Here is a 20,573-nt window from a genome sequence, read left to right on the forward strand (position 1 = left end):
GTCTGAATGACAGCGTCAAGGACATTAAAGCGGCTCGTCGGTGTCGCGGTAGACGGAATGACAGTACCTAGAAGTAATGTAGGTGCTCAGCCAAACAACAGAAAAAATCGAGAGTACGCGGCAATGACATGGCGAGAAAAACTGTATGAAAATGTCACGTATGGCAAAGCAAAGTCCCAATCAGTGTGAGTGGAAGAAACATACTTTGAAGTTCCCAATTCAGATGCTCCCTGAGTCCATTTGCCTGTGTTCGGTAGGAAGTAGTAAGATTGTGCCTCATTTCACATGACTGTAGGATATCAGCTATAACCTTCGATAGCAAGGTGCGGCCACGGTCGGTAAGCAGCAGGCGGGGAGCTGCATGTTGCAAAATCACGTCGTGTAGGAAGAAGTCAGCGACATCTGTGGCGCACCTTGTTGGAAGTGCTCATGTGGTGGCGTAGTGCGTGACGTAGTCTGTCGCCACAGCTATCCACGTGTTGTCAGAGGAAGACAAGGGAAAAGGGCCCAGGAGGTCTAAGCCAACGCGAAAGAAAGGTTCTGATAAATTGTCAAGTGGCTGAAGTGTCCGGCGGGAAGCGTCGATGGTGTTTTGTGGCGCTGACATTCATCACAAGCCGTAATATATCTTCTTACTGAGCTTGAAAGCCCTGGCCAAAAGAGGCGCCAGCGAATCCAATTGTAAGGGCATGACACACCAAGGTTATGGGCAGTTAGAAGGTCAAGAAGTTCATGGAGAACTGCTGAGCGAAGATGTGTCGGAAGGACGAGCCGCTAGGCTGGTCTATCTGGGTAGAAGTTCTGGTAGTGTAGAACACCGTCATAGAGGATGGATTAGTGATAGGACCTGTTGGAAAATGGTGATTGGAAATGTTCCATTATATCGCGGAAGGATGCATCACGGCGTTGCCCGTCACTAATGCTGGTCAGTTGCGAAACGGAAACTACGCAAGTATCAGTGTCGGTGTCAGGAATGGTGCTCAATTCATTGACCGGGAAGCGGAACAGGCAGCCTGCGTCCTGATGTAGGCTCCCGACTTGTACGTGACTGTATAGGTATATTTTCGCAGTCGCAGAGCCCAGCACTCAAGCTTCAGTGACGAAAGCCAACGTAGCGCACGGTACATGGTTCGTTATTACAGAGCAATTCGTCACATAGAATTATAGGCGTAACTTCGTGACTGCCCAAACAAGAACAAGACATTCATGCTCTGTAATCGACTATTTGTGCTAGGCAGCTTTGAGAAGGCGGCTAGCGTAGGCGATAACTCGGTCGTGTCCCCACTGGCGTTGGGCTAGGATGGCTCCAACCCCGGGCCCCTTCGCATCTGATCAGACTTCTGTCGGAGCGGGTGGGTCAAAGTCAGCCATTACAGGTGGAGTCACCAGGATTGTGATGAGGTGAGAAAAAGCGGCAGTTTGAGCGGGACCCCCCGTAAAGACACGCCTTTTTTTTTTGAAAAGGTCAGTGAGTGGTCGAGCGATTGTTGCAAAATCGTTCACGAAGCTTCTCGTATAGAAACAAAGTCCCACAAAAATCCACACGTCCTTGACAGACTATGGTACAGGAAAGCTCGTGACGGCACGAATTTTCTCCACGTCGAGCTGCACACCTGAGGCGTCGACAAGGTGGGCCAACACCGTAATCTGCTGGCGGCCGAAGTGACATTTCGACTAGTTTTGTTCAAGGCCAGCAGCGCGAAGGATGTCGAAAACCACTGACAAACACTAGAGATGTGTTTCAAATGTAGGCGAATATACAAGGACGTCGTGCAGGTAGGCACAGGCATATTGCCCACTTCAACTCTTCTAATAGTGAGTCCATCATATGCTCTAACGTACGTGCGGTGTTGCATAGACAAAAGGGCATCACCTTGGATTGGTATAGGCCGTCGGGAGTTACAAACGCAGTTTTTCTTATTCTTTCTCGTCTACCGCAATCTGACAATAATCAGAACGTAGGTCAATTGAAGGAAAGTACCCCTCACCTCCACCAATTACGTTACAGAAGAGAAAGGACGCCGTATCGACAAAGCTGTGGATGAAATTTATTTCAAACCAGCAGCAGCAGCGTGACTGGTTGACCAGCCACCAAGTTTGTTTGTTTGTTTGTTTGTTTGTTTGTTTGTTTGTTTGTTTGTTTGTTTGTTTGTTTGTTTGTTTGTTTGTTTGTTTGTTTGGAATTATGGCTCATACCTACACAGGGGGGATGGGCCAAGAAAGCGTAGTGCACTTTTTCTGTAAGCATTAGAACTATGTGTAAGAATGAATTTGTATTATCATATAACTAAGTTAAGGAAAACCGCAAAAAAAGGGGAAAATGGGGGAAAATATAAAAGTTAATTTTAGAGATAATGAAATTTCGGATGTTGAGATGACCACACAGCTGCATCTATTTCACCTAACCACCCAGAATGAACACTTCTTGATGATACAAAATAAAAATATTTCATTAAGAATTACAATTGGATACGTTTGAATGCCTAAATAAAATTGCAAACGGCATTTAAAGCGTCCCTGTGGCAATGATCCTAAACTGAGGCACCAAAGTTCAGTACATCTTCCGCCATTAATGCAACGCCTAATTTCAGAAAGGGAATAACTAGAAGTCTTTTTCTAGGTATATTGTTATGTGCTGCTCACGTGGATGACGAAAAGGAAGATAACTAGGTGGTGCTTGCTCTCGCCATCTCGGTTGTTTTTGCCATCACTACTGTGGACTGCAAATATTACGCCCTGTTCTGTCATCCTCCCCGTAACATCATTGGTGGAAGGTGCGAGGTACCCACTTCACGCAAGATGGAACTTCGCAGCGGGCGTCTTCTTGAACACACCATTATGTCGACGAACGATGCCGTCAATCCAGCCCCCGCTATTCCGAATTCACCGAGCAACGTTGCTCTGGCCCACCCCCGTGACCCTGGCCTCTTCTGCGGGACTGATAACGTGCACGTGTAGAAGTGGCTGGCCGACTACGAGCGCGCCAGCAAGACCACCCGCTGGGATCCCACTTTGATGCTCGCAAATGTCAGCTACTACCTCAGGGGCAAGGCCAGTGTGTGGTTCAACACGCACGAGGAGAAGCTGACCAGCTGGGAGGTATGCAAACGAAAAATGAAAGAACTTTTCGGAAAGCCCATTGCACTCGAACGAACCGCCCAGAAGGAACTCTCGTGCCCAAACCTCAATGGAGCCGTACATGGTGTACATACAAGATGTATTAGCCTTGTGCCGGCAAGTTGAAATGCCGGAAGCCGACAAAGTCAGCCACATTCTCAAAGGCATCACTGACGACGCCTCTCACTTGCTTGTGTATAAAGAATGCTCCACCATTGACGACATTATCAAGGAGTGCCGACGGTTCCAAGAAGCAAACAGCTGACGAGTCACGCAGCAATTTGTTTGGCTCCCTACACTGCTGCCACGTCGTCGTGCGAAGACGTCGAGATTCAGCCGTCGCCCAGTACCAAAAGCATCCTGCATCTTGTTCGCCGAGAGATCGAGGCAGCCTCTCCATCTACTCCCCAGGCTCGTTCTCACGAGGAAACCAGCCCGACAGTGTCACTAATTCAGGCCGCTGTGCGTGAAGAACTGGCGAATGCAGGCATCCAGCCAGTATGTGCCCTAAGTCGTCCCGCGGTCAGCCCTGCTTCACAATACCGGTCACAACAGACATTTTCCGGTACCGTGATCCCTACCAATGGCGCACGCGTGATGACAGGCCGATATGTTTCAACTGCAATGGCGTCAGCCACATTTCCCGCTGTTGTCGCTATCATCAGCCACCATACCCTTGTTCATCATACCGTCCAGACAACAGATTCTCCCCTTTTCACAGCCGCGAGGACCCACCAAACCCTAATGCCCGAACGTCGAATTCACGTTACGACCGTTTGCCATTCCCCCAGACCCAGCGACGTTCTCGGTCACCTATGCACCGTCGCTCCCCTTCACCTTTCTCACGCCGTCTCTCCTCGTAAAACTGACAAGTTGAGCTCCCGGAGGTGATGCTGCATTGACCTATTGACCCGGAAATCCTCTGTTAACTCTGGTAACTCGGCAAAATCTTTTGGACGTTGAAGTAGATGGCGTGCCTGTTTCAACGCTCATCGACACAGGTGCCCAATTATCAGCGTTGAACGCTCACCTTTCTCGCCGTCTTCGTAAAATTATTACACCCGCCTCATCACCTGTTGTTCGCGTAGCCGATGGCCGTACACGCACCATTCTTGGAATGTGTTCTGCGCGTGTGAGCTTCGATGATCACAAGACCTCGGTCCTCTTTGCTGTTCTGGACGAGTGCCTTCATGACCTAACTCTTGGCCACAACTTTTTGAGCACGCATTCATCCCTGATTGACTGTTTATCAGGTTTGTCACAACTAGAGCTTCCTGCTGTACCTGACATCACTATCGCGTCGCCACCACGTTTATGTGTCATTCAGTTTGTTCGCTTGCGCCCAGGTACCGCGACTTACGTCGCATTTAACGCAGGCCCACCGGTACGTGATGGCGACTACTTGATTACCCCCTCTTTGGACGTGGTTTTGACGCTACAAGTAGCTCTGCCTTACTCTCTTGTGACTGTGTCTGCAAACAACGCTTGCATACTTGTCATGAACTTTGGACGCTGCGCACAACTGTTTCCTGAAGGTATCACGCTGGGCACGACATCACCTTTAGAAGCTAACGACCCTGTTGATGTGGGACATCAATGGCCCTGGCCAATGATATGCCACAGCCACTTCCACGCAGCCCTGCTGCTAGTCCAACACCTCATGACTATTTCTACAACATGATTGCCCCGAACCTAGACCCTTCTCAAAGCCTGGAACTACGCCTTTTGTTGGACGGTCATACCGCGATGTTTTTCACCAAAACTTGAACAAACATCTCTGGTGACCCACCAAACTGACACCGCGGACGAAAGACCTATTCATCAACGCCATGACCGTATCTCGGCGACCAAGCACAGCGTCATTCAAACGGAAGTTGACAAGATGCTCGCTAAGGATATCATCGAGCCATCTTCGAGTCCTTAGGCGTTGCCCGTGGTACTTGTAAAAAAAGATAACACCTGGCGGTTCTGCTTCGACTACCAGCACCTCAACAAAATCACCAAGAAAGACGTCTACCCTTTGCCGCGAATAGACGACGCGCTTGATTCCCTTCATGGCGCACGGTACTTTTCTTTTATCGACCTTTTATCGGGCTATTGACAAATAGCTGTCGAATAAAATGATTGGAAGAAGACCGCCTTCATTACACCCGATGGTCTATATTTGTTTAAGGTCATGCCATTTTGGTTGTGCAACGTGCCAGAAACATTTGAGCGCATGATGGACTTCCTACTGAGGGTTTTCAAATGGTCCATATGCCTCTGTTACTTGCACGATGTCGTTTTCGCCCCGGCTTTCACCAGTCACCTGCAACACTTGTCGGCTATTTTGCAAGTCTTTCGCACCGCTGGTCTTCAACTCAAATCTTTAAAATGCCGCTTTGGCCACCGAGAGATCACCGTGCTCGGCCATCTAGTTGACGCTGCTGGTTTACGACCTGATTCAACAAAAATACTTGCTGCCACCAACTTCCCCATTCCACGTTCTTAGAAAGACGTTCGCTCGTTTTTCAGCCTGTGCTCATATTTTCGCCGCTTTGTTAGGAATTTATCAGTCATTGCGCAGCCCCTCACATGTCTTCTGAAAAAAAATACGTCCCTTTCTCATGGGGACCTTACCAGGCGTCGGCTTTTTCCCATCTCGTCGACCGACTTCCGTCACCCCCTGTGTTGGCCCATTTCGACAACTCTGCGCCTACCGAAGTACGCACCGATGCTAATGGTCATGGTCTCAGCGCTGTCCTTTGCCAAAATCAACGTGATCACGACTGCATAATTGCTTACGCCAGCCGCCTCCTCTCTGCAGCTGAGCGGAGCTATTCTATAACCGAGTAAGAGTGCCTTGCTCTTGTTTGGACTCGCCGGAAATTTCATCCTTATCTTTACGGCATACTCATCACCGTGGTAAGTGATCGCCACGCCTAATGCTGGCTGTCTTCACTCAAGGATCCGGCTGGTCAAATTGGTCGTTAGGAGTACACGTTCACTGTTGCATCACTGGGCCTCTTGCATCAACACTCTAAGCAAAATTAGCCGAAAAAGGAGTAACAGAGCCCAACAGGCGCGCGCGATGAACGAATAGACCATTGAGGAGCAACCACAGAGGGAAGCGTGCCGCGCGAAACCACTTACTCTCCAAACACGCTCCAAATGGATGAACCACCTGGGTATTGCAGGCAGCGCGAAAATCGTTGCCAAGGTGACCAGCCCTCTTTCTCCTCCTCTGGTGGCTCAGTCTTTCCCCATATTTCGCCGGCTACGGTTCGCGTTGCGTCGCACTCGGAGTGCTCCACCATGGCCGCCTGGATTCGACGATCTAAGAACTATGACGTGGTGCTTGGGTGCTTGTGTGTACGTTTGGATGAGTGTGGGCGGCTGTTTTTGCGTTTCGCTGCACCCGTGAAGTCTGGAGAAAGTGTCGGCACGTCACCATGCCGCGCTGTATATCTCTGACTTCAAGATAGTCACGACCAACACACGACAGCTACAGTTGGGAAGGCCAATATGACGGACGAGAAGACAACAGGCCTATTGGATATATACTTCAGTCGGACTCAGGGCAGAAAACAGCGTTGGAGTCTAAGGCAAGTAGGTTATCATTCTTTATTCTACTGTACTTGTCGCGTGTGTGATACGGATCACGCTTGCTGGCAACGGGCTCAGTCGTGTTGTATATCGCACGCATGAAATGCATCGCGAAGGTCAGCTTCGGCGTCTGCAGTACGCCTGTGCTTTGCGACCACCTTGAAATTGGCCGCCAATGCCGTCGGCCTCCTGTACGCTCGCTCATCGAGTGCTCACCTGTCTTCGCCGCCGCGATGAGCTCCGGGCTGACGATAATGGGCTGAGACCTCGTCGCTGTGTTGGGAGTCGTCGAAAACACGTTGCGGGCTCTCGTAAAGAGCTTGGTTGTAGTATGTCGCGTGCTGTAAGTGCACCAGCACGGGCTGGCGGGGCTTTCGCTAGCGTCGGAACTCACTGAAAATGGGTCACCATTACAGTTGGCTTTCCCGTCAGTCGGTCGCAAGCAGCTCGGCGCCGTCCGTTGGTCGCGGCGGCGGACTCGCGTTTGCGCCCTGCACTCGCTCGAGTTTGTGGAAAAGGGTCGCATTACCATCGATTTCTTCGGCGCTAGCTCCAAACCAGCTCGGCGCTGTTCGTGGTGGCGGCCAAGCGTACGCTCGCTCTCCTGTTAGAAGGTCGCTGGCGGCAGACACTCCGCGTGCAGCGCCGTGTTTTGTATCGCCTTCGCTTGCTCGAGATGAACGACGTCACTCGCTTAGGACTCGCCGACTTGTTAGCGGCACGGTGGTTCGCGGAGTCGTGGCTGCGGCCGCCACTCCTAAGCTATTGCGCTACGGGGATCGAAATGAGTCTTTGACGATGTGTGACATCACGGTGAAATAATTAGCATGTAATATCTCACGTATGTTTTCATTTCACCTTGCACGTATTTCTCATATGCATTTGTATTCATCCTCTGTCACGTGTGATTCCCTATTTTACATACTTATTGTGCAGCCGTGGGCACACACCGTGCTGAAGACTGTGTGCGCTGGCGTCTGCGATGCCTGTCATCCATCTCTTTTGTCAGAGCAGCTTCAGAAGGACTGTGCAAGATGTGAAGGTAAAGTTGTTTGTTTGTCATATTTTAACGCTTCTTTTTATATTAACGTGCACGTACTTGTCATATGCGTGCATCTTCATCTTCTCTCACGTGTGTCTAACTATTTTTACTATATTATTGTACGTGCGGCCGTGGGAACACAACAGGCAGGGGGCTGCGTGCGCTGGCGTCTGCAATGCCTGTGATCAATCGCTTCCGTCAGAGGAGCTCCACAAGGAACAAGATGTTACAACGAGACTGAACTTGTAAACTTCACCATGAATTCACTTAGCAGAATGGAGAAACTTCATATGTAGGTAGAAAAATAAAAGATTTCGATGTCTCACTTTTGTCTTTCGTTGTTGCCGTGACTGCGAAAGCAGTTACACATAGGTGGCTAACTACTTTTTCGCGTGTTCTTTTCTGCGCAATTTGTTGCTCACTGCGCAGAAAAACAGGCGAAAAAAGTAGTGGGCCTGGCGAAAAATAAACAAAAAACAATGTTTAAACTGAGGACAAAAAGTTCATCTGATTGGAGTATTTTATTGGATCAACCATTCGTCCGGCAAGGTGCAACTGTGAGGACTAACGGTTGCCCGGTAAGGTGTAATTCTAGAGATTAACAGTTGCTCTACAAGGTGCAAAAGTGAGGACTGAATGTTAGTTCGTTGAGGCAAATTGCGGGACTAACGTTTATTCCTTAAGGTGTAAATGTGAGGACTAAATGTTAGTCCCTTGAGCTTATTTGTGGGGACTAACTGTTAGACCTGGTGCCGTTAGTCCTAAAAGGAATATAATTGTTGTGGCAGCCCCATTAGTCCCCAAAAGGACGAACCACACAGCCTTTTAACACCCTTTTTGCCATAAAGTGAAGACGCCGACTGCCTGTTCCGTTATCCCGTCGACCCACCAGACTTTTAGGCGAACGATACCATTCCGTCTGTGCTTGCTATAACTGACGTGTTGAACATTTCTGCTGAGCAACGACGTGACCCGACTCTTCGCCATAATATCGACTGCCTCAACTCTGCAGCTCCCTATTCATCCCTTCCTCTCTTCGTTCTACGCAATGGAATCTTGCTACGTCGTAGTGTGATACCCGATGGTCCTGACCTCTTGCTTGTGATTCCAGCACACCTTCATTCGACTGTTCTGGCCGAGCTTCACGACGTGCCGATAGCGGGGCACCTCGGCGTTTCCCGCACCTATGATCGTGCACGACGGTGTTCTACTGGCCAGGAATGTACAGGTCAGTACGTCATTACGTGACCTCGCGCGATCTTTGTCAGTGCCGGAAGAAGCCAACGCTCCCACCTGCCGGCTGTGTTCAATCACTCGACGTTCCATAAGAACCATTTCATCGTGCCAGCCTCGACTTGCTTGGTCCGATCCCTACGTCTGTCTCGAGGAATCGATGGATCGCCGTTGCCACGGACTATGCCACACGGTTCACAATTACTTGCGCAGTTCCCACCAGCTTCGCGACGGGCGTAGCGGACTTGCTACACAACGTCATCCTTCATCACGGAGCACCACAGCAGCTTCTGACGGACCGTGAAAGGCAGTTTCTATCTCGGGTCATCAGTGATATATTAACGTCTTGCTCGACCAAACATAAGCTAACCACGGCCTACCATCCACAGAAAAATGGTTTGACGGAGCGAATGAACCGAACCATTACGGACATGCTGGCAATGTACGTGTCTGCCGACCACCAAGATTGGGATGCAGCGTTGCCTTTTGTCACATTCACCTACAATACGCCGCGGTGCAAGATGGCGGGCTATTCGCCTTTCTTTCTTTTATTTGGCCGAAATCCAACTTTGCTTATGAACACGATGATGCCTCCTTCGACATACTCACCCACTGAATACACCCAAGAAGCTATAGCACGTGCCGACCAGGCACGGAAACTTGAGCGTGTTCGGCTAACTGACTCGCAAGCGGGCCAAAAATCTCGTTATGACTGCCGTCACCAAAACACCTACTTTCCCCCAGGATCTCTTGTCCTCCTGTGGTCTCCAGCACGCCGTATTAGACTTTCTGAGAAGCTACTGCTCTCCTACCCCGGACCATACCGTGTGCGCCACCAAGTGACTGACGTCACGTATAAAATCAAACAATTGTCTTCGTCTTCGTCCACGGCACCCCCACAGACTTAGTTCACGTTGTCCGTCTGAAGCCTTACCTTACACCGGAGTCCCCCAACACACATGTATAGTGACCACCTTCACTACCGTCTTTCTCCGGCTGCAGCGAAGCGGTGCTTTTGCCGCAGGAGGGAAATGTTATGTGCCACTAACCTAGATCACGAAGAAGAAGAGGACAAGGTGGTGCCTGCTCTCGCCATCTTGGTTGCTTTTGCCATCACTCCTGTGGACTGTAAATATTACGCCCTTTTCTGCCATACTCCCCGTAACAGTATAGTATCAGCGACATGATAAAAAATAATGCTCAGTTGATTCCATTCCTCAACAGGATGCACAGAAGAGTGATATCACCGGACCAGCTTTGTGTAAATGCAGTTTTTAGGACGAACATGCCATCGAAATTTAGAAAACAAAACTTCGGCCTTTCTCGACTAACTCCACTGGGGTCGCCATACTTGAGGTGGCTATATTCTGTCCATGTAGTTATTGTTTCTATCATATCTGTGCAGATTGCTCATTTTCTATATTTTACTCTGGTAATATATTCAACCTCTAGCAGTACGGCTAATATTGGGCCATCAAACGCGGCCCTTGCTTAAGAATCGGCCAGTTCATTTTATCTCAATCCGCAGTGTCCTGAAACCGACAGTAACCTCAGGTGTCTCACCTGCGGCGGTACTAATGTTCTAAATATCCTTAGATCTCGAGAGTTCTCAGAAGCTGTCAGTGCTGCACACACTGAAAGGAAATCCATCATTACGAAGGCACTGTTTTGATTTGACAGAACTTTTCAAAGTGCTAAGTTAAGCGCCACGAGCTCAGCTTCAAAAACTAAATTAAAATCAGGTAGTCCCACCGAAAAGGACCAGTCAAGTAAATCCGAGGCAATGCCTACACCTGCTTTGTGATTATTCACTGAAGCATCCGTGGCTATTATATTATTTGTTTCTGCATGCTCCAGGTAATCTATTAATATGTTATTTAAAAATTTGAGAGAATTCAAGTAGGATTTTGGGGGGAAACATTACCATATTCAATTATAAAATTACAATTCGAGTCATTATACGGAATTACATTTTTAACGTTAATATTTAAATTTCGTAGTTTTTTTTTGTGCAAATATTATCTGGGGTGTGCAAAAATGTCGCCAATGAGCATGAAAAAAGGCGTCTGGGTCTAAGATAAAAGCATATTGCGACCGTCTTGTTGGTTAGCTATATATTTTAAAAATGCTTGTACTGTCAAACTGCGAGATCGACAAAGTAGTGTAGGCAGGCGCACTTGCTGATACAATACATTGATACACCCCTCCTTCACGCGCATGCCGAAATGCCGCCCCATCGCACTTTCGTCGCCAGACGCCACCACCGCCACCAAACCCACCGACGACCTACCGTTCGCCAGTGGGCCAGCGCAGTGCGCCGAGGATAATCGACGTTTGGCGCACCCCTGATCACCGCTTACTGTGCTACCTCTGTGGCGAGGCCGGGCATACTTGCCACCGTTGCCAGTACCGACAGATGGGACTGCGTGGCTTCGCCGTCGATGCAACACGTCCGCAGCCACGTGACATCGCCGACTACCTAACAGGAACTCAGTGGACACCACGAAGTCCTCCCCGTTCGCCATCGCCCAGCCTCCGCACGTCACCGCCCCTCTGGCAGTGCTCTGGCACAACGCGGAGTCGGTCTCCTAGCCCGTATTCGGGAAACTAAGGGCAGCAACCGATGGAGGTGCGGTTGCTGTGCGATGAACTACCGAAGATCCTCCGACGATGACGACGCCGCGACGGAGCTTTCCGAACACGACGCCAACCAAGCAAAGTCCTGACGGCGAAACCTCACTTACCGAAGGTAACCTGACGACGCAACATGAAAGCAGCGTAATAAGCCGACGCAGCTGTGATTCGACACCCCGCCCTAACTGTAACGCGAGACGGCGAACTAGCGACCTCGACGTTCTTTTCGACGGCCACAGTGTGACCGCTCTCGTCGATATTGGAGCCAACTATTCCGTCATCAGTGGGCCGTTCGCCGCGAAGTTGAAGAAAGTTAGGACAGCTTGGGAAGGCCCCGAAATCCGCACATCCGGAGGTCATCTCGTAACACGTGCAGGAATCTGCACAACGAGAGTCCCCATTAACGGCCGTATTTATCCTGCAGACTTCGTAGTCCTACAGCGTTGCTCGAGAGATGTCATCCTTGGCATGGACTTCTTATGCCTCCATGGTGCTGTCATCAACCTAAGAACAAAGTCGATAACGTTATCCACAGAAGAAGCACTACCGCCGCGCACGCCGTCAGGAAACCATGCCTTGAATGTGCTGGAAGAACAAGTTACCATTCCTCCTCACTCCAGCGTCATTATTTCAGTCGGCGCCCCTAAATCACCTCACTTGGAAGGTGTCGTTGAAGGCAGTCAGCATCTGTTGGTCACCCGCAATATTTGCGTCGCAAGAGGAATTGCAGAGTTGCAAGGAGGCAAAGCAACGGTTATGCTCACAAATTTCAGCAATGAATACAAACATGTGAACAAAGGAACGACGGTCACATACATCGAAGAAACCGTGGAAGCCACGAGTTCTTTCGCCCTCGCCGATTCTGCGGAACCTGCTCAGAGAAACCGAGCCCCTCCCTCAGCTTTCGACCTCAATCCCAGCCTTCCGAACCATAAGCAAGAACAGCTCAAGACCCTGATGTTACAAAATGAAGATTGCTTTTCATCGTCGTCAAAAATTCGGCCGACGCCAATCGCGAAACATCACATCATAACCGAGGAAAATGCCAGACCACTCCGTCAGGGTCCGTACAGGGTTTCGGGGCGAGAACGCGAGGCCGTAAACACACAAGTTGATGAAATTCTACGGGACGACATCACCAGCCGTCCAAGAGTCCATCGGCGTCCCCCGTGGTGTTAGTGAAGAAAAAGGATGGGACCCTACGTTTCTGCGTCGATTATCGTCACCTGAACGAAATCACAAAAAAGGACGTGTATCCTCTCCCACGAGTATATGACGCACTGGGTCGGTTCCATAACGCCAAGTACTTTTCGTCAATGGACCTCAAGACTGGCTATTAGCAAATTGAAATCGACGAAAGAGACCGAGAGAAGACGGCGTTTATAACACCGGACGGCCTCTTGGAGTTTAAGGTGATGCCCTTTGGTCTTCGCTCAGCGCCTGCAACTTTTCAACGCGTTATGGATACAGTACTGGCAGGATTGAAGTGGCAGACTTGCCTTGTGTACTTGGACGACGTCGTCGTGTTTTACTCGAGTTTCGACGAGTATCTTCGGCGCCTTGAAGCTTTACTTCAAGCCATTTACTTCAAGCCATTTACTGAAACCAGAAAAGTGCAGATTTGCGTACGAGGATCTCTTGTTTCTCGGGCACCTGATTAGCAAGTCTGTAGTTCGTCCCGATCCACGGAAAACAGCCGCCATCGCCGACTTCCTGCCGCCCACTGACAAGAAGGCGGTGCACCGATTTCTGGGCCTGTGCGCCTATTATAGGCAATTCGTGAAAAACTTCGCCCGCATCGCCGATACGCTCGCTAAGCTTACCAAGGCTGACGTGGAGTTCAAGCGGGAAACGCCGCAGGAACACGCTTTCCAGGAGCTTAAACATCGCCTCCAGACACCTGCGTTGCTTGCCCATTTCGGCGAATTCACCGAGACAAAAATACACACTGGCACAAGCAGCGTAGGTCTTGGCGCCGTTCTTGTGCAGAGGGCTGACGGACTTGAATGGGTTATGAGTTACGCCAGCTGATCGCTATCCAAAACAGAAGACAGTTATTCCACAACAGAAAAGGAGTGCCTCGCCATCATCTGGGCTACTTCAAAATTTCGCCCCTACCTCTACGGCAGTCCCTTCAAAGTTGTGAGCGACCACCACGCCTTGTGCTGGCTAGCCACCTTGAAGAACCCTTCAGGTCGCCTCACACGATGGAGCCTGAGACTTCAAGAATATGATATTACCATCGTTTACAAGTCTGGCACGAAACCCTCCGACACCAACTGTCTCTCTCGTGTGCCTGTCGACCAATCACCGCCCGACAACCCGGGTGACGATTACTTCTTGGAAACAATAACTACCGACGACTTCGCTGAACGACAGCGGGCCGACCCGGAACTTAAGGCCCTAATAGAATACCTCGAAGGCAGGACCGCCAAAGTCCCGAAGGTATTCAAGCGCGCACATGCGTCGTTCTTCCTGCGAAACGGTCTTCTCCAAAAGAAAAACTTTTTACCGCTTCGAGCCAAGTACCTCCTTGTGGTGCCTTCAGCTCTGCGACCAGAACTCTTGCAGGCCCTGCACGACGATCCGACGGCAGGGCACCTCGGTGTTTCTCGCACGCTCGCGAGGATACAAGAAAGGTACTACTGGCCACGTCTTACCACCGACGTCACTCGTTATGTGAGGACATGCCGGGACTGTCAGCGACGCAAGACACCGCCGACAAGGCCAGCGGGACTTCTGCTGCCAATTGAACCACCTCGCCGACCATTCCAGCAGATTGGTATGGACCTACTGGGGCCATTCCCGACGTCGGCTTTCGGAAACAAGTGGATCGTGGTAGCTACCGACTACCTCACCCGCTACGCCGATACAAAAGCCCTGCCCAAAGGCAGTGAGTGCATCCAAGGTAGCTAAGTTCTTCGTTGAAAATATCGTCCTACGTCACGGCGCCCCAGTGGTCCTTATCACCGACAGAGGAACGGCATTTACTGTTGACCTAACTCGAGCGATCTTGGCATACAGCCAGACAAACCACCACCGGACGACAGCGTACCACTCACAGACCAACGGCCTCACCGAGCGGCTAAACAAGACGATCGCCGACATGCTGGCAATGTACGTCGATGTCGAACACAAGACGTGGGACGCCATTTTTCCGTACGTGATCTTCGCATACAACACGGCTGTGCAGGAGACGACGCCGATATCTCTATACAAATTGGTCTACGGAAGGAGCCCGGCAACGACGTTCGATGCCATGTTACCCAACGTCACCGACGAAGAAAACCTCGATGTGAGTGAGTACCTTCAACGCGCCGAAGAAGCCCGACAACTCACGCGTCTCCGTATCAAAAAACAACAGACGACCGACAGCCGCCATTACAATCTTCGACGACGCTTCGTGGAATACCAGCCCTGTGAACGTGTTTGGGTGTGGATGCCGATACGCCGATGTGAACTCAGTGAAAAGCTTCTGCGACGGTACTTCAAACCGTGCAGGGTGGTTCGAAGTCTCGGCCCACTTGATTACGAGGTTGTCCCCGACGGCATCACGAACTCTCAACGACACCGATCGTGACCTGAAGTCGTCCATGTCGCGCGCCTCAAGCCGTTTCATGCGCGTTAACAAACTGAAACGTTTTCTGTATTATTGCTGTATTGTAATTTATTCATTGTACTTTCTTGCATAATTGTTGCACCTTCATGTTTAGTTAAAGCATCGGGACGATGCCTTTTTTCAGAGGAGTGCAATGCCACGTTCCATTCTTCAAGCTTTGTTATCGTCCCAATACACTACACAATTCTCAGTGCAAACCACGCCTGCGGTTTTCGAGAAGCTTCGGGACTGTAGTAGACAAACTGGTCAGGCTACAATTTTGAGTAAGTTAGAGGCCATCGACACCAGATTGGCAAAACATGAAGAAATGATGGCAGAAATTAATGGTAAATTACGTGCGACTGACGGTCAAATTACTACGCTCAAAGAACAATTAAGCGACCAAGAAAACGCCATTAGGACAATAGCAAAAGAAGTGAAGCAGCTGCATGACAAGGGCGTCGACTCGGAAAATAGAAGCCGGAGAAACAACCTGGTCTTTTTTGGGGTCAGCGATTCTGAATCAGAAACGTGGGAACAGTCTGAACTGCTGCTCAAAAACATCTGCAAAGAAAACTTGAATTTAGAATTGCAGCCAATGGAAAGAGTTCATCGTATAGGTAGTTATAATGTATCAAAAAACAGGCCTATTATCGTCAACTTTGCCTCCTACAAAGAAAAGTCCCATGTTCTTTCCGAAGCTAAGAAATTCAAGGGAACGACGTACAGTGTCCAGCAAGATTATGCACCTGAAACAAGATATATTCGGAAAAGACTTTGGGAATACGTTAAAACCAACAACATGAACGAAAAACATCGCGCTAGGTTGTACTTTGATAAGTTAATTGTGGATGTTGAAACATATAGGTGGGACAAAGAAAAGGAAGAAGTCGTTCAAATTGTAAAAAAATGACCCTTGCCAGAAAAAAGGGGGCGTCAAATACAACATCTGATAACACTGACAGTGAACTGCAGAAGCGTTTTCAATAAAGCTGATGAACTCGCGGCTCTTATCGATTCTGTAAAAGCTGATCTAGTATTCGGAACTGAATCATGGCTGGACCCTTCTATTAGAAATAGCGAGGTGTTTCCCAGCGATTTTGCTGCTTATCGAAAAGATAGATCCCGCACGGGTAGGGGCGTTTTTATTTTAGTTTGTCGCTCTTTAAATTCATCTGAATTAGATATAGGTCATCAAGAAGTAGAATCCGTGTGGTGCAAAATTACTATGCGAGACAATCCTCGTTTGTAGCAGGTACTTTCTATCAGTCTCCGAACTCGTCCGTAATCGCGTTAAAGCTTTTGCATGAAATTGTTTTGGAAGCTTCTTGTCACATGTTCATTTTGGCGGGAGAATTTAACTTGCCTGATTTATCTTGGCGTGACGGAACTTGTGAGATGACAGCGGGGGGAACCTTAAACCTTGAGATGAAGCACATTGTAGATTCTTGTGGGTTAATCCAATGTGTTGATGCTCCAACACGAGGCAATAGTACATTGGACCTTTTTTTGCAACTCGCCAAATATGGTGAATTCAGTAAATGTCGTACCAGGAATAAGTGACCACCATGCTGTCGTCGCCATTTCCCAAACGAAAAATGAAAAACAAACGAAACAGGAGAGGAGAACGGTGTACCTCTATGACGAAGGTGATTACGCTAGCATATCAAGGAAGCTTCTCGATCATCTGCCGCTTTTTGAATGTCTCTCAGATGACTGTGACGTACAAGAATTATGGGTTAAGTTTAAACAAAAAATCAAAGAGCTTACTGAAACCTACATACCCAGTGTCAAAAGCGGTAGACTTAGAAAGCGAAACAAACCTTGGACGACTGCTCGTATCTTAAGAATAGTAAGGAAAAGAAGGCGCATATATTTAAAATATAAAAGGACTAAACGCCATCGGCACTTTGAAAGCTTGAATGATGTGACTCGAGAGTTTAAGCTCAATATAAAGGTGGCTAATCGGCACTATTTTGAAAAACTTAGAAACAAAATAAAAACTAATTCAAAGGCGTTCTGGCAATACATGAAAGGCTATGGAGCAGACCCCTCGGGAATCACCAAAATTGGCTTCAATAGTGAGAAGTTATTAGACGACACTGAGAAAGCTACCTGTTTAAACAACTACTTCTTTTCCGTATACATGCCGAAATATAGCTCTAGTGCTTCGCAATGCACAAGTTCCGTGCCGAAAATGCAATCAGTAGAGTTAGGTGTGAATGGAATTAGGGCATTACTAAACAAACTTACCGGTAATAAGGCAATTGGACCGGACGGAATTTCACCTCGAGTCTTAAAGCAGTGTGCTGAGTCAATTTCTCTTTACCTGCACGTAATCTACACAAAGTCTTTGTCCTCCGGTGCCCTCCCAGACGACTGGAAAATTGCACATACAGTTCCTATTCATAAACGTGGGTCCAAGAAAGACGTAACCAACTATAGACCTATTTCACTTACGTCCATACCCTGCAAGTTATTAGAGCATCGTCTGTATAGAGAAATAATGGCACATTTATCAACAAACAACTTGCTGGCGTCTCAACAACATGGTTTTCGTAAGGGCTTATCTTGTACAACACAATTATTTGAATTTAACCATGATTTAGTATCTGAAATAGACAATAGCTGACAAATCGATTGCCTTTTCTTGGACTTCCAAAAAGCTTTCGACACTGTGTCGCACTTTTTTCTTTCAAGTAAGCTTGCAGCGCTAAACATTGACCGCGAAGTTCTGGTGTGGATAGAAAATTACCTTTCAGGCCGCCAACAGTGTGTAGTATTAAATGGCGAAAAATCAAGTTTCGTAAACATCACTTCAGGGGTGCCACAGGGCTCAGTTCTAGGGCCACTTTTATTTTTAATATATATAAACGACATTTGTTCAGGAATTGATTCTAATATACGGTTGTTTGCAGATGACTGTGTCTTGTACAGAAAAATTAGAAATGAGAGTGATGTTGCCCTGCTCTGAAGCGACTTATCGCGCATCCAAGAATGGTGTTCAAGGTGGAAAATTACATTAAAGCCAATAAAGGCATTCGTGTTACTTTCCCGCGTAAAAAGAAAACCAATTAAGTTAGCTTCAGAGTATGTAATCTGTAACAGTATAGTAACACAAAAACCGCATTAAAAATATTTAGGTGTAACTTTTTCAGCCGACTGTTCATGGAATGCACACGTTGATTCAGTTGTTGCGAAGGCCGCCAAGTCACTAAATTTTATACAGCGCAGCCTGACACAAGCACCGGCATGTTTGAAATCAACGGCGTATTCAACATACATTCGCCCTATGCTTGAATACGCCTGTGCAGTGTGGGACCCCTGGCAAAGTACTTTAAGTTACAAACTTGAAAAAATATAAAATATAGCTTCAAGGTTTGTCCTAAGCTGGTACTGAAGAAATGACAGTTGAACCAATATGAAAAATGAACTAGGGTGGCAATTACTCTCATCGCGTCGAAAGAAACTGCGGCTAAAGCTCCTGTACCAAATATTTCATGGTAAAATCGGCATTCGAAAATAAAAGTACCTTCACAGTCCTCATTATATCTCTTCGCGAAATGATCATTGTTTCAAGATTTTAGAGTACCGTACCAGATCTAATTTGTATGCTAATTCGTTTTTTGTTCGTTCCATTAGAGAATGGAATCACTTATCAAATGAACAAGTGTGCTGTATTAATGAAGATGTGTTTTTTTCGGCATTGTAACCCCTTTGCTGCAGCGCCTTCGGGCTAAGCGGAGTAATCATTGAATAAAGAATAGAGAATAAAAATCATTTCGATAGGACGCCCACTCCGCGAACTGTTTAGATTATTCTGGAACACTCGTCACCGCCAGCGATAACGCTAGAACATTCGATGACAAGAGTATAAATGCCGACGCACTTCGCCGCTTGTTAGTTGTTGATCCACGGCCGACGCTCCGTTCGCAGCTATCAGTCCAAGACTGCTACTGTAGTCCGACTTTCCGTTTACTGGGCACAGGTTCGCCCAAATCAACAATTTTTTATTCGACTCACAGTGTGCTCCATTAGTCCACGTTACGAGCCCGTATATATATATATATATATATATATATATATATATATATATATATATATATATATATATATATATATATATATATATATATATATATAGAGAGAGAGAGAGAGAGAGAGAGAGAGAGAGAGAGAGAGAGAGGGAGGGAGGGAGAGAGTCAAAATAGCCATTCTAAATTTAGCATCTCAGCATCTTGCACACACAAAAAATCACCATGCTTTTTACAGTAAGTGAACGTCTTCTACCATTTAAACTAGACTTACAACTGCTATTCTTTATGTCCTTTTGTTTTATTTTCCACAGGAACTAAACTAGAGCCAACTTGTCCGAATAAAACGAGGAACCAGCGTGTCCTGTGGAATTGTTACAATGATGGCACCTGTTACGAAAAGAGCTTCTATTACAATGCTAGAGAAGATAAATGCGAACAATTCGAATACAAGGGCTGTGGGGGAAATGGGAACAATTTTCCGTCGTTAGAGGACTGCACAAGCCGCTGCAAGTAAGTATATTGAAACAGCTGCTGTACTTGAACACCAAAATTTTCTCGGCCGGGGCTTGGTCACAGGCGAAGTAGTAGCTGTAGCGATTAGCTGAAAAAATAACGCTGATTTTTGCAGCCCAATCGGGAGTACAGTGCAGCGTTCGGGTAAAGAGAAATAGGAACTAAAGAAAATAGGGCTACACGAGAAGGGGATACAGTCAATCTTGCCCATATCGGGGGTTGGCCGATAATGAAGGGAGACCACCGAGCTGCGGGTTCTCAGTGGTAGACGGTGATCCCGGTCACTTCCACGAAATCCAAGTGGCTGGAGAAGACCAAAGGTTGACACGCGCTGTGAACAGCAGTTTGTTTGCTGTCGAAGCTGGAAAATTGTTGCCTGTAGGCAGTGGTGAGCTTTGAATGTCCTGCACTAGCGCTGGGCAAGCACAGAGAAGATACTCAAAGGTCACGGGGCAATGGTATTCATAGATGGCGCTGTCTAGAGAGGCTTCCAGGTCTATTTTATGCAGACGATATTGTGCTATTTCCAGACAGTCAAGACGATAAATGGTGGCTGGTAGATTTATGTGGAAGGGAAGGTGAGGCTCTAGGACTAGGATTTAATGCAACAAAATGTAGATTGATCGTATTCGATGATCACGAAGGCCAGGTGGTCTCAATACAGGGCCAAGAAATACCGAGGGTAGGAGAGTACAAGTACCTCGGGGTATAGGTAAATGAGAGAGATAGGTGTATGGAGGTACACGAAAAAAACATCGGCAGCAAAGAGAAAGAGGACTGCTGCAATAATGGAGCGAAGGCGTTATGGGGATAC

At 47.9% G+C, this 20,573-nt stretch overlaps 1 protein-coding gene across 1 annotated transcript in view; it reads left to right on the forward strand.

The window, feature by feature from the left end:
- LOC119159889 (anticoagulant protein rhipilin-2) overlaps window positions 1-20,573 on the forward strand; it is a 62,988-nt gene that overhangs the window by 14,705 nt on the left and 27,710 nt on the right. The window contains exon 2 of the mRNA XM_075883761.1: window positions 19,558-19,756. Coding sequence (XP_075739876.1) covers window positions 19,558-19,756 — 199 coding nt within the window. The remainder of the gene's footprint in view (window positions 1-19,557; window positions 19,757-20,573) is intronic.

The sequence above is a fragment of the Rhipicephalus microplus genome, unplaced genomic scaffold, assembly GCF_043290135.1.
Source record: "Rhipicephalus microplus isolate Deutch F79 unplaced genomic scaffold, USDA_Rmic scaffold_21, whole genome shotgun sequence".
NCBI lineage: Eukaryota > Metazoa > Arthropoda > Arachnida > Ixodida > Ixodidae > Rhipicephalus > Rhipicephalus microplus.